Genomic DNA, 26,756 nt, shown 5'->3' with positions numbered 1-26,756 from the left:
CCAGATGTGCTCAATTGGATTCAGGTCTGGGGAACGGGCGGGCCAGTCCATAACTAGCAATGAGAGAGGGAGGGATGGGGACTATGAGAGGGAGGGAGGGAGGGAGGGAGGGAGGGAGGGAGGGAGGGATGAATGGGAAATTTGAGAGAGGGAGCAGAGCAGGAACTGCTGACACACTCCAGCCACATGAGGTCTAGCATTGTCTTGCATTAAGAGGAACCCAGGGCCAACCGCACCAGCATATGGTCTCACAAGGGGTCTGAGGATCTCATCTCGGTACCTAATGGCAGTCAGGCTACCTCTGGCGAGCACATGGAGGGCTGTGCGGCCCCCCAAAGAAATGCCACCCCACACCATGACTGACCCACCACCAAACCGGTCATGCTGGAGGATGTTGCAGGCAGTAGAACATTCTCCACGGCGTCTCCAGACGTCACGTCTGTCACATGTGCTCAGTGTGAACCTGCTTTCATCTGTGAAGAGCACAGGGCGCCAGTGGCGAATTTGCCAATCTTGGTGTTCCTTGGCAAATGAAAAACATCCTGCACGATGTTGGGCTGTAAGCAAAACCCCCACCTGTGGGCATTGGGCCCTCATACCTCCCTCACGAAGTCTGTTTCTGACCGTTTGCACAGACACATGCACATTTGTGGCCTGCTGGAGGTCATTTTGCAGGGCTCTGGCAGCGCTCCTCCTGCTCCTCCTTGCACAAAGGTGGAGTTAGCGGTCCTGCTGCTGGGTTGTTGCCCTCCTCGTCTCCTGATGTACTGGCCTGTCTCCTGGTAGCGCCTCCATGCTCTGGACACTACGCTGACAGACACAGCAAACCTTCTTGCCACAGCTCGCATTGATGTGCCATCCTGGATGAGCTGCACTACCTGAGCCACTTGTGTGGGTTGTAGACTCCGTCTCATGCTACCACTAGAGTGAAAGCACCGCCAGCATTCAAAAGTGACCAAAACATCAGCCAGGAAGCATAGGAACTGAGAAGTGGTCTGTGGTCACCACCTGCAGAACCACTCCTTTATTGGGGGTGTCTTGCTAATTGCCTATAATTTCCTTCTGTTGTCTATTCCATTTGCACAACAGCATGTGAAATGTATTGTCAATCAGTGTTGCTTCCTAAGTGGACAGTTTGATTTCACAGAAGTGTGATTGACTTGGAGTTACATTGTGTTGTTTAAGTGTTCCCTTTTTTTTGGAGCAGTGCATAATGACAAGCATTTCAGAAGTGTCAAAGACTTTAATTGACAATTACATGAAGTTGATGCAGATAGCCAATATTTGCAGTGTTGACCCTTCTTATTCAAGACCTCTGCAATCCGCCTTGGCATGCTGTCAATTAACTTCTGAGCCACATCCTGACTAATGGCAGCCCATTCTTGCATAATCAATGCTTGGAATTTGTCAGAATTTGTGGGATTTTGTGTGTCCACCCAACTATTGAGGATTAACCACAAGTTCTCAATGGGATTAAGGTCTGGGGAGTTTCCTGGCCATGGACCCAAAATATCGATGTGTTGTTCCCCGAGCCACTTAGTTATCACTTTTGTCTAATGGCAAGGTGTTCCATCATGCTGGAAAAGGCATCATTCATCACCAAACTGTTCCTGGGTGGTTGGGAGAAGTTGCTCTTGGAGGATGTGTTGGTACCATTCTTTATTTATAGCTGCGTTCCTAGGCAAAATTGTGAGTGAGCCCACTCCCTTGGCTGAGAAGCAACCCCACACATGAATGGCCTCAGGATGCTTTACTGTTGACATGACACAGGACTGATGGTAGCGCTCACCTTGTCTTCTCCAGACAAGCTTTTTCACGGATGCCCCAAACAATCGGAAAGCGGATTCATCAGAGAAAATAACTTTACTCCAGTCCTCAGCGGTCCAATCCCTGTACATTGGCAGAATATCAGTCTGTCCCTGATGATTTTCCTGGAGAGAAGTGGCTTCTTTGCTGCCCTTCTTGACACCAGGCCATCCTCCAAAAGTCTTCGCCTCACTATGCGTGCAGATGCACTCACACCTGCCTGTTGCCCTTCCTGAGCAAGCTCTGTACTGGTGGTGCCCTGATCCCGCAGCTGAATCAACTTTAGGAGACAGTCCTGGCGCTTACTGGACTTTCTTGGGGGCCCTGAAGCCTTCTTCACAACAATTGAACCGCTCTCCTTGAAGTTCTTGATGATCCGATAAATGGTTGATTTAGGTTCCATCTTACTGGCAGCAATATCCTTGCCTGTGAAGCGCTTTTTTGTGCAAAGCAATGATGACGGCACGTGTTTCCTTGCAAGTAACCATAATTGACAGAGGAAGAATAATGATTCCAAGCCCCACCCTCCTTTTGAAGCTTCCAGTCTGTTATTCGAACTCAATCAGCATGACAGAGTGATCTCCAGCCTTGTCCTCGTCAACACTCACACCTGTGTTAACGAGAGAATCACTGACATGTCAGCTGGTCCTTTTGTGGCAGGGCTGAAATGCAGTGGAAATGTTTTTTGGGGATTCGTTTCATTTACATGGCAAAGAGGGACTTTGCAACTAATTGCAATTCATCTGATCACTCTTCATAACATTCTGGAGTATATGCAAATTGCCATCATACAAACTGAGGCAGCAGACTTTGAAAATTAATAGTTGTGTCATTCTCAAAACTGGCCACGACTGTACAGAACCCCCCTCTCACAGATGAACGTAGCTGGGGAGAGAGTGAGGGGTCCAGTGGGAGCAAGGAGTAATGTAGGGGAAAACATCCCCTCTGCTATTGCCTCTGGGCCAGTATGCACTAGGCTTAACCGGAGTAGTCAATATGGACAACGCAGGGGAAAGGAGTCAGGACTGGGACCAAAGGTCAACTGGGTCTTACAGTAAGAGAATAAGGCCAACATTTTCTAATGCTTTGAGACTGGGAGAACAGAACTGAGCACAGTGGAGGGGAGGCTCATTAACACAGACTGAACCCATGTTGAGGACATAGAATAATAGATGCCTGGTCATTAACCCAATCCCTAACACTGTAGGGAGGATAGGAGTGGGGACGACAGGTTAATGAACCCTAACACTGTAGGGAGGATAGGAGTGGGGACGAGAGGTTAATGAACCCTAACACTGTAGGGAGGATAGGAGTGGTGACGAGAGGTTAATGAACCCTAACACTGTAGGGAGGATAGGAGTGGGGACGAGAGGTTAATGAACCCTAACACTGTAGGGAGGATAGGAGTGGGGACGAGAGGTTAATGAACCCTAACACTGTAGGGAGGATAGGAGTGGGGACGAGAGGTTAATGAACCCTAACACTGTAGGGAGGATAGGAGTGGGGACGAGAGGTTAATGAACCCTAACACTGTAGGGAGGATAGGAGTGGTGACGAGAGGTTAATGAACCCTAACACTGTAGGGAGGATAGGAGTGTGGACGAGAGGTTAATGAACCCTAACACTGGTACTACAATACCTGTGAAGAGCCTCCAGCATGGTCTGTCTCAATGCCAGGGCACCTTACACAGGATGAACTGGGGGGGGGGGGGGTCCTCATACAAAGTGAAGCAATCAACACACAGGGGTGAGGTGATGCACACATACACAGTCTCTTACACACAGAGGGATTCGACAGTCTCTTACACACAGAGGGATTCGACAGAGCTGACACAGAGCCTAAAAGATGAGACCTAGAGTGGGCCCGGAGGAGGAGGGGGAAAATGGGCGAGCGAGGGGGGCAGAGCACCTGGCATCAGAAAATCTATCCCCTAACCATTATGGTGCTTCATAGTCCCAGCTTCGTCCCTGCCAGAGCACCTGCAGAAGAGAGAGCACCACAGCCCAACCCATCAGTGGCCTGAACGACTGACTGAACAGCCTGGCTTATCCAGACATCTGTCCGTAGCCCGGTACGCTATGACAGAAGGGATGGATGGCAGGAACAAACTAATAGTGTGCCACTGCTGCACGAAGAGGTCGAGACGATCAATAAAAACTTCTGCTTGCTTAGCCACATCTGCACCATCATTTACCTTCCTTCCCCCAGCCTTCTAATGACTTTAACTGTGGACGGGTGCCTCGTAGTTCCTCGTGTAGACGCATGGCCATTCTACATTCTCCTCAGACATTTACTCTCTACAGCACACTTCTCAGGATTACAATTCTAGCATGGCAATATATTGATGGAGAATCTCAATGTGCTGTACCTGTCTCTTGTCAACAGCATGTCTACATCGTGCATATCTACATCGTGCATATCTACATCGTGCATATCTACATCGTGCATATCTACATCGTGCATATCTACATCGTGCATATTGCATGAGGGAGGGTGTGTGTGTGTGTTGCCCATCTCACGTGATGGTTCAGTTCTGTGGGTTTACTTCAAAGACGCCAACCTACACCACTATACAGAGTAAACAGGGCGAGGCCGAGGGGGGAGGAAACAGGGCGAGGCCGAGGAGGGAGGAAACAGAGAGAGACTGAGGAGGGAGGAAACAGAGAGAGACTGAGGAGGGAGGAAACAGAGAGAGACTGAGGAGGGAGGAAACAGAGAGAGACTGAGGAGGGAGGAAACAGAGAGAGACTGAGGAGGGAGGAAACAGAGAGAGACTGAGGAGGGAGGAAACAGAGAGAGACTGAGGAGGGAGGAAACAGAGAGAGACTGAGGAGGGAGGAAACAGAGAGAGACTGAGGAGGGAGGAAACAGACTGCAGTGAAGGGGGAGAGGAAAAGAGGAAAAGAGGAAAAAGCAGTGATCAGCCTAAACAAAGTGTGGGATAGAGAAATGTATGCTCCTGCTTTATAAACGTCTTAAGCAGCATAGTATAGACCGCTCTGTCTTCTAGCAGACCCTACTTTATGCTAGTCCTGGGTGAGACTATTGAAATACTGCCAGTACAGCCATTTCTGAAGTGGTGGTGTTTGGGGGCATGACCACCCTGTAGAGGGAGTAAACAGTGTGTCTGCCATGCTGTGGAGAGACTTTGATGGCACTCTGTGTGTGTGTGTGTGTGTGTGTGTGTGTGACTCAGGGAGGAGAAGAGGCACAGACGTCAAGGCGGGGTGCTACTATTTCTGGCCTTGACTGGCTGCGTGGAGTCTGTTGATGAGCTGTGCAGAGCAGGACAGAGACGGCAGAGAGCCAGACAGAGACTGCAGAGAGCCAGACAGAGACTGCAGAGAGACAGACAGAGACTGCAGAGAGCCAGACAGAGACTGCAGAGAGACAGACAGAGACTGCAGAGAGACAGACAGAGACTGCAGAGAGACAGACAGAGACTGCAGAGAGACAGACAGAGACTGCAGAGAGACAGACAGAGACTGCAGAGAGACAGACAGAGACTGCAGAGCCAAACAGACTAGAGGTCGACCGATTAATCGAAATAGGGCTGATTTCAAGTTTTCATAATCTGTATTTTTGGACACCAATTTGGCCGATTTATTTATTTTTTACACCTTTATTTAACTAGGCAAGTCAGTTAAAATACGCATTCTTATTTTCAATGACGGCCTAGAAACGGTGGGTTAACTGCCTTGTTCAGGGGCAGAACGACAGATTTTTACCTTGTCAGCTCGGGGATTCAATCTTGCAACCTTACGGTTAACTAGTCCAACGCTCAATCAATCAATCATAATCACTAGTTAAACTAGTAATATCATCAACCATGTGTAGTTATCTAGCGTGTCCTGCGTTGCATATAATCGATGCGGTGCGCATTCGCGAAAAAGGAATGTCGTTGCTCCAACGTGTACCTAACCATAAACATCAGTGCCTTTCTTAAAATCAATACACAGAAGTATATATTTTTAAACCTACATATTTAGCTAAAAGAAATCCAGGTTAGCATGCAATATTAAGGGAAATTGTGTCACTTCTCTTGCGTTCATTGCACGCAGAGTCAGTGTATATGCAACAGTTTGGGCCGCCTGGCTCGTTGCGAACTAATTTTGACAGAATTTTACATAATTATGACATAACATTGAAGGTTGTGCAATGTAACAGCAATATTTAGACTTTTGGATGCCACTGGTTAGATAAAATATGGAACGGTTCCGTATTTCACTGAAAGAATAAACCTTTTGTTTTTAAGATAGGTCATTAATATGGTCGAATCCGGAAACTAAGGCTTGTATTTCTTTGTGTTATTGTGTTATAATTAAAGTCTATGATTTGATAGAGCAGTCTGACTGAGCGATGGTAGGCACCAGCAGGCTCGTAAGCATTCATTCAAACAGCACTTTCGTGGGTTTTGCCAGCAGCTCTTCGCAATGCTTCAAGCATTGAGCTGTTAATGACTTCAAGCCTATCAACTCCCGAGATTAGGCTGGTGTAACCGATGTGAAATGGCTAGCTAGTTGGCGGGGTGCGCGCTAATAGCGTTTCAAATGTCACTCGCTCTGAGCCTTCTAGTAGTTGTTCCCCTTGCTCTGTAACGCTGCTTCGAGGGTGGCTGTTATTGATGTGTTGCTGGTTCGAACCCAGGGAGGAGCGAGGAGAGGGATGGAAGCTATCCTGTTACACTGGCAATACTAAAGTGCCTATAAGAACATCCAATAGTCAAAGGTATATGAAATACAAATGGTATAGATTGAAAGTCATAATTTCTATAATAACTACAACCTAAAACTCCTTACCTGGGAATATTGAAGACTCATGTTAAAAGGAACCACCAGCTTTCATATGTTCTCATGTTCTGAGCAAGGAACTGAAACGTTAGCTTTCTTACATAGCACATATTGCACTTTTACTTTCTTCTCCAACACATTGTTTTTGCATTATTTAAAGCAGAGCAGACAGTGACAGAGACAGCAGAGCAGACAGTGACAGCATAGCAGACATCAGAGCAGACAGTGACAGACATCAGAGCAGACAGTGACAGACATCAGGGCAGACAGTGACAGACATCAGAGCAGACAGTGACAGACATCAGAGCAGACAGTGACAGACATCAGCAGACAGTGACAGACATCAGCAGACAGAGACAGACATCAGAGCAGACAGAGAGAGACATCAGAGCAGACAGAGAGAGACATCAGAGCAGACAGAGACAGACATTAGAGCAAACAGAGATAGAGAAGACAGAGACTGCAGAGCAGACAGAGACAGCAGAGCAGACAGAGACAGCAGAGCAGACAGAGACAGCAGAGCAGACAGAGACTGCAGAGCAGACAGAGACTGCAGAGCAGACAGAGACTGCAGAGCAGACAGAGACTGCAGAGCAGACAGAGACTGCAGAGCAGACAGAGACTGCAGAGCAGACAGAGACTGCAGAGCAGACAGAGACTGCAGAGCAGACAGAGACTGCAGAGCAGACAGAGACTGCAGAGCAGACAGAGACAGACATTAGAGCAAACAGAGATAGAGCAGACAGAGACTGCAGAGCAGACAGAGACTGCAGAGCAGACAGAGACTGCAGAGCAGACAGAGACTGCAGAGCAGACAGAGACTGCAGAGCAGACAGAGACTGCAGAGCAGACAGAGACTGCAGAGCAGACAGAGACTGCAGAGCAGACAGAGACAGCAGAGCAGACAGAGACAGCAGAGCAGACAGAGACAGCAGAGCAGACAGAGACAGCAGAGCAGACAGAGACAGCAGAGCAGACAGAGACAGCAGAGCAGACAGAGACAGCAGAGCAGACAGAGACAGCAGAGCAGACAGAGACAGCAGAGCAGACAGAGACAGCAGAGCAGACAGAGACAGCAGAGCAGACAGAGACTGCAGAGCAGACAGACTGCAGAGCAGACAGAGACTGCAGAGCAGGGGGAGCTGCCAAAGGGTGTGGTAGGGTGCTATTCATTAGCCTCCCTCTGCCACCAGTCTTCCCCATACCCCCTACTCCTCACACCACCTCCATCACACACACAAAAACTGCAATTTGGCCATAGCGATAATACACCCACATCCCTTCAATCCCCCATCCTTCAAAGTGCATATGCAAGTGGATTATTTTCTGTTGCTAGAACACATAACAAAGGCATGTTTCTTTATGGGCACCAGAGGAGAGCTCTCTCTCATTCCATATTCCCTTTGGCAGAGTAGTACACTGCTGCAGCTGCCTGGTCTGCTCTCTCCCCTGTTCTGTTTTCCACAGTTGGCCACGTCTCCAGATCTGACTCAGACGAACACAGAAACATCTCCAGTCCTGTCTGAAATTACAGTGGTAGAAGCAGCATGTCCAGGAAAGGCTGTTCACTCACTAACCACTCTGTTCTGTAACTCGTTCCTTCCTGAACAACTCCTCTACTATGGATTAACCAGGCTTATTTCACCGCTGACTGTATCCACATCTGATCCTGAACACAAGTGTCTTCAGCCGTGTGTCTCCAGGCGTCCAATATAAAGTAGCATGAGAGGCTGATCGCAAGGAAATGCTTTCATTCCCTTCCACCCCCAGTGAGTCACAGGTTCCATTGTGTCATAGCTAGGAGCCGTAGGCCTTCCTGGCTGAGGTAACTATGCTGGTGGAGATCGTGGTGGTCTCAGGGCAAATCCTGGAGCAGACAACAGAGTCTACCCAGTGACTGTGTGGTCTTAGCTGGGCGTCCCCTCCCCTTCTCCACAGCCATGGCCTGTCCTGGCAGAACGCCTGACTCTTGAGCACAGACTGGAGCAAACAAACCAGAATCTGAAACGTGAAATCACCAGGGTTCTCCCTAAAGAATGTAAAATGGTCACTGCGCCACCTTGTAAAATGTTTATTTTTCATACTAGGTGACTTTCTGTTCTACACTGCAGGAAATGTCAGTTACAGGTGGTCAACCCCCCCATATAACTCCCAGTCATTCCTATGTACAGTACTCCCAGTCATTCCTATGTACAGTACTCCCAGTCATTCCTATGTACAGTACTCCCAGTCATTCCTATGTACAGTACTCCCAGTCATTCCTATGTACAGTACTCCCAGACAGTCCTTACAATACAGTCCTGAGGTAAACAGACAACACCCTAAAACTCTGTACTCTGCAAGGGGCTTCCTAAGACTAACCCAGACAGCCCTAACCTACAGTCCTGACTGAAGCATAACCCAGACAGCCCTACCCTACAGTCCTGACTGAAGCATAACCCAGACAGCCCTAACCTACAGTCCTGACTAAAGCATAACCCAGACAGCCCTAACCTACAGTCCTGACTAAAGCATAACCCAGACAGCCCTAACCTACAGTCTTGACTTAAGCATAACCCAGACTAGGTTAGGGCTGTCTGGGTTATGCTTCAGTCAAGACTAGGTTAGGGCTGTCTGGTCTTGACTGAAGCAAACCTAGTCTTGACTGAAGCATAACCCAGACAGCCCTAACCTACAGTCTTGACTGAAGCATAACCCAGACAAGGTTAGGGCTGTCTGGGTTATGCTTCAGTCAAGACTAGGTTAGGGCTGTCTGGTCTTGACTGAAGCAACCCTAGTCCTGACTGAAGCATAACCCAGACAGCCCTAACCTACAGTCCTGACTGAAGCATAACCCAGACAGCCCTAACCTACAGTCCTGACTAAAGCATAACCCAGACAGCCCTAATCTACAGTCCTGACTAAAGCATAACCCAGACAGCCCTAATCTACAGTCCTGACTAAAGCATAACCCAGACCCAGACAGCCCTAACCTACAGTCCTGACTGAAGCATAATCCAGACAGCCCTAACCTACAGTCCTGTCTAAAGCATAACCCAGACAGCCCTAATCTACAGTCCTGACTGAAGCATAACCCAGACAGCCCTAATCTACAGTCCTGACTAAAGCATAACCCAGACAGCCCTAATCTACAGTCCTGACTAAAGCATAACCCAGACAGCCCTAACCTACAGTCCTGTCTAAAGCATAACCCAGACAGCCCTAACCTACAGTCCTGTCTAAAGCATAACCCAGACAGCCCTAACCTACAGTCCTGTCTAAAGCATAACCCAGACCCAGACAACCCTAACCTACAGTCCTGACTAAAGCATAACCCAGACCCAGACAGCCCTAACCTACAGTCCTGACTAAAGCATAACCCAGACCCAGACAGCCCTAACCTACAGTCCTGACTGAAGCATAATCCAGACAGCCCTAACCTACAGTCCTGACTGAAGCATAACCCAGACAGCCCTAACCTACAGTCCTGTCTAAAGCATAAGCCAGACCCAGACATCCCTAACCTACAGTCCTGACTAAAGCATAACCCAGACAGCCCTAACCTACAGTCCTGTCTAAAGCATAACCCAGACAGCCCTAACCTACAGTCCTGACTAAAGCATAACCCAGACAGCCCTAATCTACAGTCCTGACTAAAGCATAACCCAGACCCAGACAGCCCTAACCTACAGTCCTGACTAAAGCATAACCCAGACCCAGACAGCCCTAATCTACAGTCCTGACTGAAGCATAACCCAGACAGCCCTAACCTACAGTCCTGTCTAAAGCATAAGCCAGACTCAGACAGCCCTTACTGAAGCATAAAACACCTAAAAAAAGTGTTTGTGAAGCTCCAGACTGGACCAAGCGGTCTCCTGCTGGGTTCACTAAAGAAATCCCTGGCACTTCAGTGTGGTGAGAAACAAACAGACCAGATTGTCCTGCGAACGAGTGCCAGATATTTGAGCAGGCAAGAGACTCAACAGATGGTCTGGCAGCCACATAACCTCACATCAACCCACAGCACAAAAAAATAGAATATAAAAGCATCGTTGTTGTTCTTTCGTATGTTTTTTCTTTGTCTTTCTGAATGACGACTAAGCACTACGTCACATGAACACATCCTTCTCCAGGGCTCATGGGTATAGGCCTATGTTGTGAGAATCCATCCCAGCTGAAGGTGTAATGTGGGCGGCTGGGCGGGCAGGCAGCAGTGGCCCCCCCTGCGCACATCCATCTCCGGTGTGGGATATGAGTGGCGATGACAGGCCCCAGTTCATTCATCCAGTGACGGTGTGTGGCGGCACTAACGATTCCGGGACGGCTGATTAACGGCACGGGTGGGCCTCCATTCCCTCTGGAGTGTCACAGCAGGGACACACACACACACGACCCCCCGGGGGGACAGAATAAGGACGAGCAGGAAGGGAATACTATGCCTGGGAAGAAGCAAGGTCCTAGGTCTATAGGCTGGAACACTATTACTGTAGTAACAGGCCTGTATGGCTGCTTATTTATCCAGGGTCAGCGCTGCACAGCTGCACAGTGTCTAGGCATGTGTGCATGTGATACGTGTGTGTGTGTCAGTGTATGCGTGAGAGGAGCATGTTTGAGTACCTTGTGTGCGCGTATCTGCCAGACCTGCATGATTAGTGCGACGGCAGCCTGTCGATCGATGCCCTGCCAGTTCTAGCTGTGCTCACACCAACAGACACACAAACATGCTACATCAATCAAAGTCTACATGTCCAACCACCTCAACAAGCAACAGCAACAGTGAGATTAGGCTCTGGTTTCAATGAGACTCTTATGTCATAAAGAAACTACGTCACTGTCTATGTCACTACTTTATCCGCTTGACTAAAACACAAACTAGTAGCTAGCGAGATGGAGCTCACAGCGGTTCTTTTTAATAAGTGCGTTTCACAAGCGGCAAGTTTGCATCAACTCCCTTCACTAAAACCACTGCAACGGTTTTGTCTGTAAACTTGAATCGCAACGTTCTGGCATGTCCGCCTTGTGATTTGTTGGGAGAGTTGTCTGAAGAGGACCCACCCCAAATTGCATTTTATCGAAGTTGCCAAAAGAGTCCATCATTGAAACCAGATCCTAGTCACTGTTTCGGGTTAAGTTTTCCAGACTAACATTCCATGGAGAGTGTAGCAATGTGGCAGAGCAAGCAGTAGCTGTGCGATGGTTCAATGGGTAGAGGAAAAGAGACAGACAATGACAGAGGGGATCCAGCCCAGCCCGCTTACCACTGCAGTGGGTGACTCTCACAGTGACACACATGCCAGTCCACAGAACCCCAGTCCTCCTAGGACCAACACTGAACCACAGTCCTCCTAGGACCAAAAGACTGAGCAGAACCCCGGTCCTCCTAGGACCAACATACTGAACAGAACACCGGTCCTCCTAGGACCAACAGACTGAACAGAACACCGGTCCTCCTAGGACCAACATACTGAACAGAACCCCGGTCCTCCTAGGACCAACATACTGAACAGAACCCCGGTCCTCCTAGGACCAACATACTGAACAGAACCCCGGTCCTCCTAGGACCAACATACTGAACAGAACCCCGGTCCTCCTAGGACCAACATACTGAACAGAACACCGGCCCTCCTAGGACCAAAAGACTGAGCAGAACCCCGGTCCTCCTAGGACCAACATACTGAACAGAACCCCGGTCCTCCTAGGACCAACAGACTGAACTAGAGGTCGACCGATTAATCGGAATGGCCGATTAATTCGGCCCGCTTTCAAGTTTTCATAACAATCGGATATCGGTATTTTTGGGTGCCGATTTGCCGATTTTTAATTTAATTTTTTTACACCTTTATTTAACTAGGCAAGTCACTTAAGAACACATTCTTATTTTCAATGACGGCCTAGGAACCGTGGGTTAACTGCCTCGTTCAGGGGCAGAAAGACAGATTTTCACCTTGTCAGCTCGGGGGATCCAATCTTGCAACCTTAGTTAACTAGTCCAACGCAATAACGACCTGCCTCTCTCTCGTTGCACTCCACAAGGAGACTGCCTGTTACGCGAATGCAGTAAGCCAAGGTAAGTTTAATGCTAGCTAGCAACTTATCTTATAAAAAACAATCAATCATAATCACTAGTTAACTACACATGGTTGATATTACTAGATATTATCTAGCGTGTCCTGTGTTGCATATCTAGCGTGTCCTGTGTTGCATATATGACTGAGCATACAAGTATCTGACTGAGCGGTGGAAGGCAGAAGCAGGCGTGTAAACATTCATTCAAACAGCACTTTCGTGCGTTTTGCCAGCAGCTCTTCGTTGTGCGTCAGGTTTGAAGTCATAAACTCCCGAGATGAGGCTGGCTGTTGTGTTGCTGGTTCGAGCCCAGGGATGAGCGAGGAGAGGGACGGAAGCTATACTGTTACACTGGCAATACTAAAGCGCCTATAAGAACATCCAATAGTCAAAGGTTAATGAAATACAAATTGTATTTAGAGGGAAATAGTCCTATAATAACTACAACCTAAAACTTCTTATTTTAAAATCGGCCGATTAATCGCTATCGGCTTTTTTTGGTCCTCCAATAATCGTTATCGGCGTTGAAAAATCATAATCGGTCGACCTCTAGACTGAACAGAACCACAGTCCTCCTAGGACAAAGAGACTGAACCAGGCTATTGTTTCAGTAGTTTGGCCGTGCCGCCTTCTCTTTTTGTCTGTTATTGTGTGGTCCAGTCCTCTCACCTACAGTATGTTTATATGTGGCCCAAGCACTAATACCACAGTGTCCCTTAGAGCCCTCCTCCCTGCCTCTTGTTACAGTAGGAGGAAGTATAATTAGCAGGGTGAAGCTGAAGAACCCGACCGACCAGGGCTGCTTTCTTCCCATATCGTCCAGACACAAAGCCACGTCTGTTTGACCAGAGACCTGAGCAGTCCACTTAACAATGAGGATCATCAGAGAGCAGCACAGCCGAGCAGGAGGCCTGGACACAATCCACTGGAGACATGACGGCAACTAGAGGAAGTCTCTACATAGCAGGGGAGAACAGGAGGAGGTATAGTGGGTGGAGAAAGGGAGGAAAGGCAGGATTTGGAGGAGGAGAAAAGGAAGGTCGTGGTGGAAGGGGGAAGGAGGACGCCAAGCAGGAGGTAGAGGAGTTGGTGAAGACGGAGAGGAAGAAGGGGCTTTAACTCAATAAGAGCATAATGGAAGCAGGGCCCCTAAGCACAGAGCTCTACCACATCACTGAATGGTCACACACCCCACACAGACCTGGGACCTCTTAGGACCTTGAATAGTAAACCCTTAATCCAGTGAAGTGCATTATGCTACTATGTCAACACTGAGCCAGACATAAATGGACCTGTCCAGTCAGGTCCCAGGCACTAATTTTGCTCCGATTCTTCACTAACGTTTGCCACTGTGTTGGAGCTCAGGTATGTGATTGGCTCAGGGTGATGAGGGAAGGGTATCAGGGTGAGAGGGGAATGAACTTGACAGGGTCAGAGAGGGCAGAGGCCAGGGAGGGCAGCTTCTGTCCCACACACATCACTGAACAAGTCACATTTTGACTGGGGTCATGTCCTCCCTAAACAGGACACAGCGAGGAACACAGTGTGACATGACACCTGCAGGGACAGGTCACCTCTGACACAGAAAAAAGGGATGAGAGAAAGGAGGAGAGTGATCTGGGTAAAAGTGAGAGAAAATAGTGAAGAAATTATGAATTGAGAGAAATTGGATCTGCAGGAAGTGTAGGTAGAGGAGAACAAAGGAACAGAAGAGAGTGAGCGTGGGGAGAGGGAGAGCAAAGAGTGGAAAAGTGGGTGAGAGAGCCACAAGACTGTGACCAGCAGGTGGGGAATCCTCAGTGTCTGCTGTTCCCAGTCTGACAGCACCGTGTAGACTAGCATTGAAAACACAGACACACACAGTGGAGGTACAATCATGCAGTATGCATGGCCACGACACTGTACTGCAGGTGAAAAGGGACACAGTATACTGTAAGAAAAAGCCAGCGGACAGGGACACAGGAGGCTGCACAGAATCAACTTCCTTTCACAGTAGTACACTACACTTCTGCACAAACAGGCAGTCAAATATTCCAATCTAGTCAATTACAGACAGAGTCACAGTTAGTGTTTGGATTGAAGATGTAAATATTAATTTACTCAGAAACTGCCAAGCAGTCTTGACTGGAGTGACTGTGAAACGCTAAATAAATGAGAAATGGATAAGCTTGTTTGACAACAGTCCACAGAACAAAAGGGAGATGGATGATTCTGCATCTTAATTTGAACTGAAATATGAAATGATATACACTGCTCAAAAAAATAAAGGGAACACTTAAACAACACAATGTAACTCCAAGTCAATCACACTTCTGTGAAATCAAACTGTCCACTTAGGAAGCAACACTGATTGACAATAAATGTCACATGCTGTTGTGCAAATGCAATAGACAACAGGTGGAAATTATAGGCAATTAGCAAGACACCCCCAATAAAGGAATGGTTCTGCAGGTGATGACCAAAGACCACTTTTCAGTTCCTATGCTTCCTGGCTGATGTTTTGGTCACTTTTGAATGCTGGCAGTGTTTTCACTCTAGTGGTAGCATGAGACGGAGTCTACAACCCACACAAGTGGCTCAGGTAGTGCAGCTCATCCAGGATGGGACATCAATGCGAGCTGTGGCAAGAAGGTTTGCTGTGTCTGTCAGCGTAGTGTCCAGAGCATGGAGGCACTACCAGGAGACAGGCCAGTACATCAGGAGACGTGGAGGAGGCCGTAGGAGGGCAACAATCCAGCAGCAGGACCGCTACCTCCGCCTTTGTGCAAGGAGGAGCACTGCCAGAGCCCTGCAAAATGACCTCCAGCAGGCCACAAATGTGCATGTGTCTGCTCAAACGGTCAGAAACAGACTCCATGGGGGTGGTATGAGGGCCCGACGTCCACAGGTGGGGGTTGTGCTTACAGCCAAACACCGTGCAGGACGTTTGGAATTTGCCAGAGAACACCAAGATTGGTAAATCCGCCACTGGCGCCCTGTGCTCTTCACAGATGAAAGCCGTGGAGAATGTTCTGCTGCCTGCAACATCCTCCAGCATGACCGGTTTGGCGGTGGGTCAGTCATGGTGTGGGGTGGCATTTCTTTGGGGGGGCCGCACAGCCCTCCATGTGCTCGCCAGAGGTAGCCTGACTGCCATTAGGTACCGAGATGAGATCCTCAGACCCCTTGTGAGACCATATGCTGGTGCGGTTGGCCCTGGGTTCCTCCTAATGCAAGACAATGCTAGACCTCATGTGGCTGGAGTGTGTCTGCAGTTCCTGCAAGAGTAAGGCATTGATGCTATGGACTGGCAAGCCCGTTCCCCCGACCTGAATCCAATTGAGCACATCTGGGAAATCATGTCTTGCTTTAGTCCAGGTCTGGGAGGAGATCCCTCAGGAGACCATCCACCACCTCATCAGGAGCATGCCCAGGCATTGTAGGGAGGTCATACAGGCACGTGGAGGCCACACACACTACTGAGCCTCATTTTGACTTGTTTTAAGGACATTACATCAAAGTTGGATCAGCCTGTAGTGTGGTTTTCCACTTTAATTTTGAGTGAGATTCCAAATCCAGACCTCCATGGGTTGATAAATTTGATTTCCATTGATAATGTGTGATTTTGTTGTCAGCACATTCAACTATGTAAAGAAAAAAGTATTTAATAAGAATATTTCATTCACTCAGATCTAGGATGTGTTATTTTTTTTGTGTTCCCTTTATTTTTTTGAGCAGTGTATTATACACACATTACCATGTCATATTAAAAGGTAGACTCAGCGATATGACGTAGATGTGCAAACAGCATAGTGGGTCAATTTCCTCAACAACTAAGAGCATTAAACCGCGAGGCTAAACTTCTCCAATGTTTAGGACCCGTTGCCGTAACAAAGTGAAGCGAACCCATGCACATGTGCAGTTACTGTGTGACAGTGAATTCTTGTATCTCGCTCATCACAATATCTGTGGTGCTGCTCGTGGCAATTTCATTTTGCGGAGTCCACCTTTACAATGAAAGAGACGGAATAAAATCATGCTGTTGTGTCTCCAGCGTAAAGTGCTAGCTAGACCAAGTGTGATTTAGACAAAGAGCATATTTTCATCAGAATCATTAGGCATAGGCATTCTCTCCAAACATATGTAGTGGCCGTAATTCATCCCCACGCAAAGTTCGATGTGGAATTGTTCTTTCATTTTGAAAATTCCAAAGAAAAGGCTAAATAAACTAAGTTAAAACATCTGCATATCAAAAAGACATATTTTGGTTTGTAACCCTGAAAGATTGTCTTTCAACTCACCAAATTGAGCCCAGTTTCAAATGATCACTCTTCGACAACAGTTTGAGCTGTTCTGTGAAGGGAGTAGTACACAGCGTTGTACGAGATCTTCAGTTTCTTGGCAATTTCTCACATGGAATTGCCTTAATTTCTCAGAACAAGAATAGATTGATGAGTTTCTGAAGAAAGTTTTTTTCTGGACATTTTGAGCCTGTAATCGAATTCACAAATGCTGATGCTTCAGATACTAAACTGGTCTAAAGGCCAGTTTTATTGCTTCTTTAATCAGGTCAACAGTTTTCAGCTGTGCTAACAATGTCAAAAGGGTTTTCTAATGATCAGTTCGCTAATCCAAGTTTAGCATTTTAAAGGCTAACACAACATGCCATTGGAACACAGGAGTGATGGTTGCTGATAATGGGCCTCTGTATGTAGAGATTCCTCTAAAAATAAAATAAAATGAGATATATATTTAAAAATCAGCCGTTTCCAGCTACAATAGTAATTTACAACATTAACAATCCCTACACTGATCAATTTGATGTTATTTTAAATGGACAAAAGCTTTTCTTTCAAAAACAAGGACATTTCTAAGTGACCCCAAACTTTTGAACGGTAGTGTATATGTATATGGGGCATTATGATTTGTCATCTGTAATGGTTATGATAAATGAGGTATTGTTGTGCACTGCTGGCATTGTCCTATAGATAAATGTGCACATATTTTTTCCAGCCTTGTTCAAAAAAATATTCCCCCCATTCGAGTACTCAGAAGAAAATGATGTGAGTACTCAAACAGTCGACAGCAGCCATGGAAATCCAATTGAAGGACTCTGGATGGAGCCGGCAGGCAGAACCTAAGAGTTCTGGTTTCCACAACCTCAGTTGTTTAATACTCCAGGAAAGCAGTGACTGTGTCCAAATGGCCTGATCAAGACAAAAGGAGATGTTCCCTTAACAGGTCTGATCAAGACAAAAGGAGATGTTCCCTTAACAGGTCTGCCCGTCGAAATGTGATATTCATGGCATGTCTCCCTCCCAGCCATACAGCACACGGCTTAGGGGAGGCACGATTGGTGCATTAGACGAGTGAGAGACACGTTCAGTCTCCCCCTCTCAAAACACACACAGAGCAAAGACAAGCCAAATTGCAGCTGAAGTATTGCTGTGAGGGAAAATAAAATAGCTAACACAACAAAGGGGAAATGGGGAACAGCTTAAGACATTTCCCTTCAAGAAAAAAACCCAGATGCTTCCAAAATGGGACAGGCAGCAGAAGACTAGTATGTTCTGGTCGACCCCAGAGTCTGTGTTTTAAGTAGGACCCCTCACTGTTCTCCTCCAGCACTGACACAACAGAAGAGAAAGCAGCAAGCTTGGCTGCATTTAAAAAACAAGCTGGGCTATTTTTAGAGCCAGCTAGAATTCCCCCTCTTTGAATAAGCCTGCTTTCATACACACTGTGCACAGTGGAACTGTGGAATAAATGCATCAAAACCTTCCGTTTGGTCTTCAGAAGCAGACAGACGCAGGTTCTTACAACGGGGAGTGTAGAACGGAGTGTTCAAAACCCAGGGCTTTCCTGTCATAGTTAGAGCTTAAAAACAGAGCTGTAGGCCTACTCTTCTTTCCCCAGAAGTAAAATTCTCACTGTTTTACTTCTAAGGGGGAATGCAGTTATCAAATTTTGATGACCTTTGCAAAGGAAGGAAGCGAAGTGGCCTCCCTTGCAAACAGAAACTCTTGGCCAAAACCCTCCCTTCTAATTTCACCCATGTTTATCATGCTCTAAAAGGAAGTTATGTATTTTTACAATATAGCCAATTTTGACTTTGTTGTTGTGGAACAGTTAATGAGCCACACGACTTGAAAATCACCTCAGTTTATTAAGCACCGCCTTCGCCCAACCCTGATTCGCCCCAAAAAAATCAATGACAAAAACCCAAACCAGGGCTGCGTTCAGTATGTTTTTACGTTCTGGAACGTTCCAATTGAACGGAAAAGGTGCTGTACTGAACGGCCAGTTGAAAAACGGGGCGGGGTTGTGTTGTGAGTTGGGGAACGCTGTCAGCATGGCCACTGCCCTTTAAATACATCACTCATTGCTTCAAGCCACACCCACCAAACATACCTCAAAGTCGGTTCAAGAACGTACAATAACATTTTGGGGAAACGTGTTGTTGAGTACAAACTGTTCTGCAATGAAGCAAACATTCAAGCTAACTGAACACACCTCTCGAACTGCTCGTAATCACATAACTCTACATGAGCCTTGACAGATTCTTGCAGTTTCATCTGTCCATGAGAGATGACCCATTAACAGATACCTCCGTCTGCTTTATTAACATCCAGATGTTAATAAATTATGTGCCTGACAGGTTCAAAACATTCCTTTGTTCCCAGTTCTGGCTCTCTCTGACAAATTCCTTCAATCTTTTAAATAAGTTGTAAAAACAGTGAGAGATGGCCATAGGAACAGAAAGCTAGAAAGTCCTAACACAGCCTGAATTGGCAGGGCCTCTCACACCAGTTATCTGCTGTAGGGACAAAGAGCCAAGAGGAGAGGGCAAAAGGTTGGAACCCTCAGCAGCAACCCAAATCTATGTGCCAACACTAGGCTCCCTGGGCCAGAGTGAGACCACACAGTTGATGCCTGTTTTTTTTAGGGACTCCCTCCATTCAAAGAACATAAATCCACTTAGGCTACCATGCCAACACAACCGTTGGCAGGCGGGCAGCACCTCCACTACTAAGCACTCCACATCAAACGAGAAGAACACAGGCGTTCTTTCATACAGTACATCAAAAAGGAAGCATTTCCTGGCCGGTCACTGGCGACCAACGCGAGTCCAGTCCAGCTTCACTCAAGAACTAGCCTAATTGCATGACCTCACTGGCAGGCAGCAGTGACAGGATACTGCTATAGGCCTGGCTGACAACAGCCCACTGATATCCCCACATGCCCTGGTACTTCCTTTAAATGTGGTTGGGGCAGGTGTTTAAAAGTCCCATGGCAGCTATATACCATGTGCTGGATTACTGATAGTAGAGACGGAGGCTTGGCTGTCTGTTTCCTCCATAGAATTAGATTGAATTATAGATAATTCTATTTCTATGGTTACTTCCCCTCAGACTGCAAGTATAGCCCGTATGTCAGTCAGTCTGTTACCTCAAACTCCCCTCAGCCTGGAGGTCTGTCTGGGCCCAGTCAGTCAGTGTGATTTGCAGTCAGCAGACAGCAGACGTATTGACCATCAGCAAGCAGTAAAGCCGGATGGCCACCTCCACCCTGTCTGTGTATTATTAACACAGCAGCTCCCCTATTGATTAGACCCAGCCAAATCAAACGGTGCCGGAAAGAGCTGCTAACTCAGACAATTGGCCATCCAGCGGTGGTCTCTCAGAAGGTGGGCGACTAACACAGATGAGAGCTGACCGGGTGAATCATCAAGGCATGGTGTGTCTGCTGCTTTTAACTGAACGGATAAACCTAGCAAGGCCATTAGGACTGGTACTCAAAGTAAATGTAATAGATGTTCCATCTCCAGATATTTTGGTAATGAATTTTGTGAAGTGGATGCCCATCGTGCAAGTGTGTTGCACCAGCCTAGTGCCAGTACCAAGCCTAGTGCCAGTACCAGTACCCAGCCTAGTGCCAGTACCAAGCCTAGTGCCAGTACCAGTACCAAGCCTAGTGCCAGTACCAAGCCTAGTGCCAGTACCAAGCCTAGTGCCAGTACCAAGCCTAGTGCCAGTACCAGAGAGAAGAGGTGGCTGTCTATACACCCCAAATGGCACCCTATTCTCTATATAGGTTCCCTGGTCAAAAGTAGTGCACTATAAAAGGGAATAGGGTGCCATTTGGGACACCGCTTCCCAGCCATGGGGGCCAGAGATCATAGGGACAGGTAGATCCTGGCCTCCCTCTGGTGGAGTGACCTTGACATGGCCAATGCAACACAAATCAACTAGACAGCAAATAATAGTCCTGCACACACACACACACACCTGTCTGCAGCAAAGTCATTAGGTTTAGCCCAACCCAGCCCACCTTGAGGCGAGCAGCCCAGAGAGCAGAACAGGCTGACTGTCACATTCCATTCCCCGTGCTAATGAATCTGCCATCCATCACACAGTTATACGGCCTGCAATTCTGCTGCTTTTATTGTTAGCTGCTAAAGAAAATACAAATGTGGCCAGCACACCAAGGTTCCATCTCACTCTTCTTCTTTTACCAGATCCACAACATTCAGCCTGGAACCATGCGAAATACATCACCTGGCTGTGTTATATGACTCTAATTCCCCCTGTAATCCGTTGGTCAACTGACTGTAAAGGTTAAATATGAGATATGGGCTACGCAGTGAGGCTGTGATAGGTCTCAGTGGGGAGAAGAGACATCTGAGGAAAAGTCTGAAGGGCTTGGTGGGTACAGCACTACAGTAAAAAGACCAGGGTGTCACCTAACTCAACCTGGGCGACAGAAAATGATGGACGGGACAATGACTAGTGCTGCTGCAGCACATTCCTACCCTCGGAGGCGGGTGAGGCGACGCATTCAAATAGCCACCGTAGAACCGGAGGGAGCTATTAAAGCCATCAATCACCCAGGCCCCGGTGCTGCAGCAAGGGCATCTGTGTACTGTACAGAGAAACCTCGGAGAGACAAAGAGAGGGGAGGGGGAGCCAGTGACAGCGCCAGAGAGGGCTCAGAAAAATCTCCCATTAGACAGGACAAAGACACACCTCACACAGTTCAGCCACAGGCCAGAGGCCAGACTAAAGGTAGGCCTAAGAGTTCAGCCGCAGGTTTGAGGCTAAAGAGTGAGCACGTAGCCTAAAACTCCGCTATGGGTTAACCTATAAAAAAAAAGCCACATAGCCTTGGCTACAGTACAGACCAAATGTATAACAGTTCAGCCGCAGGCCAGACTAAAGGTACTCCATTCAGCTTCATGTTGCAGGCTATATGTCTAATTCATGTCTAACTCAGCTATGAGTTAAAGGCTACAGTATAGGCTGCAAGCTGACTGTGACATAGACCTACCTCTCCAGTAACCAGGCTAGAAGCAACAGCAGTAGGTCATCATCACCACCCAGAGAAAGGGGTGGGGCCCATTCAGCTTTAATATAAAAGTAATCCTCCGGTATTAAGGCATTCGCCTGACAAAAACAACCTCCCAGATTTACATTTGATTGATCCCTGTTGCAAGGATGAGGGATATTTGTTCACTAAGCTCTCAATGCAGCAGACAGTCCATCACTGTGCCCGCTGAACCCTTTGAACCTGGATCTAGCACTCGTGGAATTCCTGGGTTGATGTGAGGCCCCTATGACAGAGACACAGCACGGAGACGCTTCTTCACGCCCACATAAAGAAACACAACGAGGTGCCATTAATGTCTCCTATAGATCAAAGGTAAAGGGCCACTGATTGGACCATCTTGACGTACTATGGAGGGAAGGCCCAAAGAGAAGGCATGGATGACAAACAAAGGAACGACAGGCCTTTATTAATGGTTAATGAAACCTGGACATGCGTGTGTGTCTTCACTGGGCTGGGGCCACACTTTAAAGATCCAGAGCCTCAGTTTCTTAACATCACACGCCTCAGGATTATCAGGGGCCAGGGTTCATGCTGCTCTCTGGAAGCTGTTTTTGTCATCAAAACGAGATGAAGGGAATGGATTCAAGTGAGGGTAAAGGGACTAAGCCCACAAAAGACAACCATTAGCCTACAAAACATGAGAAATAAGTAGCTAGTCGTATCATCGTCAAAGTGGTCTAATAAGAATCATAAACCTACTGGGCTACAGCTTCAGAATGCTAAATAATCCAATAAACAGAATAGGGAGGTAAACCATTCAGGAGACAATGACTTTCTGACTAATGAACTGCCAAGTCTTCGAATCCCCCATTATCCTCTTAATGGATCCGGGAGGAATTCCTTTAGACGGCATTAGAGTTTCCCCCATGAGAGGAAAGGGGAGGAAGGAAGGGCAGGGGGTAGAGGGTTGGAGAGAGGTCCTCTGTTTTATCCCACTCTGCGGTTCGCTGTTTGACCTCTCATTCAGGTGAATTTTTCATGCAAGTCTCCCCAGCACACACCCCAATGTTTGCATGCACATATTCAGCAGAGAAAAACAAAAACAGAATGCCTGCCTGGCTTCCTGCCTCTCCCAGGCAGTGAGGAATGCCTGCTGAATCTAGTCTTTCTACACATCAAGCAGGATCAATGCTGTCAGAGCTCAAAGACTGCAACTCCCAGCAGTGTGGGAGACACTCAGTATTTACCATGCATGGATACTTCAATCAAGTCTGCCACTGCTGCTCATTCACAATCAAGCTGGCTACTGCTGGCCTATTACATATGCAATGAATTACTGATTACCACTGCACATTGTGCACAACCACTATCATTTGGCCTGAATAAGCAAAGATGGTGTGCATTGGGGAAAAACAACTGAAACCATGAAAGAACAACATCTGTCTCTCTAGCATTCCATCATAGAGATATTGGTCCCTCGTGGATGTAGACAGGCAGCTAGACCGATAGAGGAGCACACCACTAGAACACCACACCTCTAGAACACCACACCTCTAGAACACCACACCACACCACTAGAACACCACGGCTGTAACAGGGCAGGGCCTCAGGGGCTGGCCAATGAAGAGTAACCAGGTTAGGTGAAAACAGAAAGTGTGGTGTCCAGTGACAGAGGGAAGACTGGTGTCTCCCTCCCAGCTGCCGTGGGTCAGGAGAGGACACACTGAGCTGATTAGCCAATTCTTCCTTTTTAGTCCAGCAACTCCCACAGAATGAGAATGGGTTATACTTATTATAGTTCAAGCCTGACTCATCATGTATACAAGGGACTAAAGAATGGATTCTCTTCATGGGTGTCTGTGTGACCCATTTCCCAGATTTTTCAGCGGACATTCGAAATGGAAAAATAAAAAGAAGTTGTGCTTTAAGTCAATGTATTCCAGATGGTGATGCAATTTCACACAGAAAATACAGAGCCAACACAGACTTAGACTTGGAGCTGCTGGAGTTACTGTAAAACAATGCACTCTGCCAAAACTACAACCATACATCCAGAAACAAATGCCTTGTATTGTTATTAACACCCATAGCCTCACAACACCTGGAGGTAACAATGACTCAAGAACATTGCAGACGAATACAAAGCTACAAGATGGTGTGTGAAATGAGGGCTGTCTGTGCTTGCCTCCGCGTGACCTCATGTTGACTAATAGTCTGGAGGGTCGAAAACAACATTCAACAGTTTATGAAACACTCAACATAAATCACTGACAAGGGAATCAGTGGCAACAGCAGTCTACATGGCATTGGTGAACCAAAACCACTGCAACTTGTTACACTATAAAGCTGTGAGGAAACTGGTCAGTGAGGGGGACTGGGACATTGTCTGAGAGATGATATGATAAGTGTGTGATAAGCGGTTAGAGCTGCCGCCTTTACAATGCAGATGTGACCACATGCAAAGCTATTCTCTCAGATGCCAGTCCTACATCAAAGCCTGTTGTGAATATCCACACAGCCTACAGTAAATACAAAAAGGACCAAAAACAGAGTAGGTTATGCTGCTGTGCAGTGAATGAAGGGAATTATTACTGAAAATATTTCCTTGGTCTGCGATTACGATACACAACCAATACTAGAAAGCAAAGCAGGTGGCATGCTCGTCCTCCATAGTCGGCTTGAAATCAACCACAGTAAGTGCTGCAGCCAGTGGATTTGTCTAGAATAGGGATGGGCATGCGGCCCAGGGCCCCCTTTTTGTAGGGCTGCAGGTCAATTTCCAAAGACAGTTTCTTATGTCAGTCACTGACAGTCAATTAATTAGCCCATGTCAGCTAACATTCTTTAGATTGGTAAATTAGTCTAGCAGCCTGCTACCTAAACATGAAGCAACCATGGTCGAATTACTGTATTAAGGCATTCACCTGACAAAAACAACCTCCCAGATTTACATTTGATTGATCCCTGTTGCATCCATTGATTTTCTTAGTCACCCTCACTCAGATATCATGTATAAATTCCACCCCATGGAAAATGTGTAGATTTGCAGCAAGCTCTTTGTTAAAACTGCACTATTTTCTCTAGAAGGAATGCAGCTTGTCAAAATAGACTTTTCGTCGCAGGTTTAGAATTTATGCAGGTTAGGGTTAGGAAAAGGTTTAGCTAAAATACAACAAAAAAAATCTACTTTTGGCGTCAACTTGCCAAAAGCTGTATCCCATCTAGACATGACTACTGCAGCCAGTTAAATCAGTCACACCTCCATTGTGACAACTTTGTCATGCTGTGATTCCAACATTGCTGTGGCACCAATCCACAGGTTGTTGGGAACAGAAAAGAGACTGCATAATATACTGCATAATATATTTTATTAACGGTATAGTAAAGTGGGTTATGTGCCGAATGCTGATGTAGAGGTCTGTCCACCGCCCTGTGGAGCTCGAGATAGAAAACAAAGCAACCATGTATCGCGCGCATGCTGCAAACAGCTGCGGGTGGTGCATGGTTTATTACGATGTGTCACCTCACTAAACATCTTTCATGTGGCAGCGTCCGTCTCCTTATTACAACTAATTTCATGTTTGAATAGGGTTGGTTTTGTGATGTTGCATATGTGTGTTACATCCGTGCAACGCGTGGTGGTACTGTACCATGCTGCAAATGACCAGTCATTGATTAAAAACCATATGAACATACCTATTGGAGTTGCCCCGAAAATCCGAACCACTGGTACTTTCTTCACGTCACTTTCTCTGAATTCGTTATAAATGACGTCCAAGTCTTTGAGAGGACTTGTAAGGTAGTAGTCAGCGGTGACGATACGGACGGCAAACATGACTGTGCTAGATCCAATGAACTATGCGGAGCGCGCATGGGGCACACACTGTGGCATCATCTAGGACCAGGAGGAGAATAAACTGTTTTGCACAATGTAACAACCGACGAATGATCCAAACAATCCTTTTTAGTTACACATAGCAATAAACCAAATAGTTTTTTATCGAGGCGGAGCGCGGAGTTGCCCCATTTTCCAGCTAGCTTGCAAGCTAAGAACTATGGTGAGTAAATCCGAGTTGCAGCTTTTGAGACCACGCTGTAGTTAATGAAGGTGCCCCGTGAATCAGTTACTATTGACATAGTTACTACACTCGTCTCAGAATTTAGAATGCTGAAACTAGTAGCCGCTATCCATGAGACGTGACATAGCTATCTAACAAACTAGCTCGCCAGCTAAACATAAACCACTTTGTTCCCACTCGCGGAGTCCAGGTGCTACGGCATATCCATTCTGAAAAACTGGGAATCGTTGAGTTATACTCTCCTGCTGAGGCAGATGTTAGTGCAAGTATTTAGCTTGGCTTGCAAATACAATTCTATGTGGCAGTTAGTGGCTTCCAATGTGGCTCAGCGGACAAGGTTTACTCTCCTCTGTAATATGATCAAAACACTCTTCACTAAACCCAAGCAACGCCAGTCCTCCCCTAGTGTTTGCATCTACTGATAGCTACTGCCGCATTTCCAACAACACCGGCCAGTCAGAGGAGTCAAGCTCCAGTCCCAAATTATGTTCGTAGAACCACCGCGTTTTCCATTGGTCCATTTACAAGCGAGCATGTGAAAGTGAGCTTTTTAATTGGTTGAAAAATCTTTGGGCGGGACATGGGTATGACAGGCCAAATCCTATTATTCCTAAAATATTATATTACTTTTTTGGGGACATTTTGTGAATATTGACTGTTAACACCCTGCAATAATTATACTGCTCCACTGATCTAAAAGATAAACTAAACATAGAAATTATGCATTTT

General features: G+C 46.9%; 1 protein-coding gene across 1 annotated transcript in view; it reads right to left on the bottom strand.

Annotated features, from left to right (window-relative positions):
* The window catches only part of LOC109901354 (DNA polymerase zeta catalytic subunit), a 121,542-nt gene extending 95,065 nt beyond the window's left edge, over positions 1–26,477 (bottom strand). Inside the window, exon 1 of the mRNA XM_020497383.2 lies at positions 25,645–26,477. Coding sequence (XP_020352972.1) covers positions 25,645–25,783 — 139 coding nt within the window. The 5' untranslated portion in view covers positions 25,784–26,477. The remainder of the gene's footprint in view (positions 1–25,644) is intronic.
* Positions 26,478–26,756: the final 279 nt, after the last annotated feature.

This window comes from Oncorhynchus kisutch, linkage group LG12, assembly GCF_002021735.2.
Source record: "Oncorhynchus kisutch isolate 150728-3 linkage group LG12, Okis_V2, whole genome shotgun sequence".
In the NCBI taxonomy this organism is placed as follows: domain Eukaryota; kingdom Metazoa; phylum Chordata; class Actinopteri; order Salmoniformes; family Salmonidae; genus Oncorhynchus; species Oncorhynchus kisutch.
The sequence above is the reverse complement of the archived record's forward strand: the minus strand, read 5'-3'. Positions and strand labels throughout refer to the sequence as shown.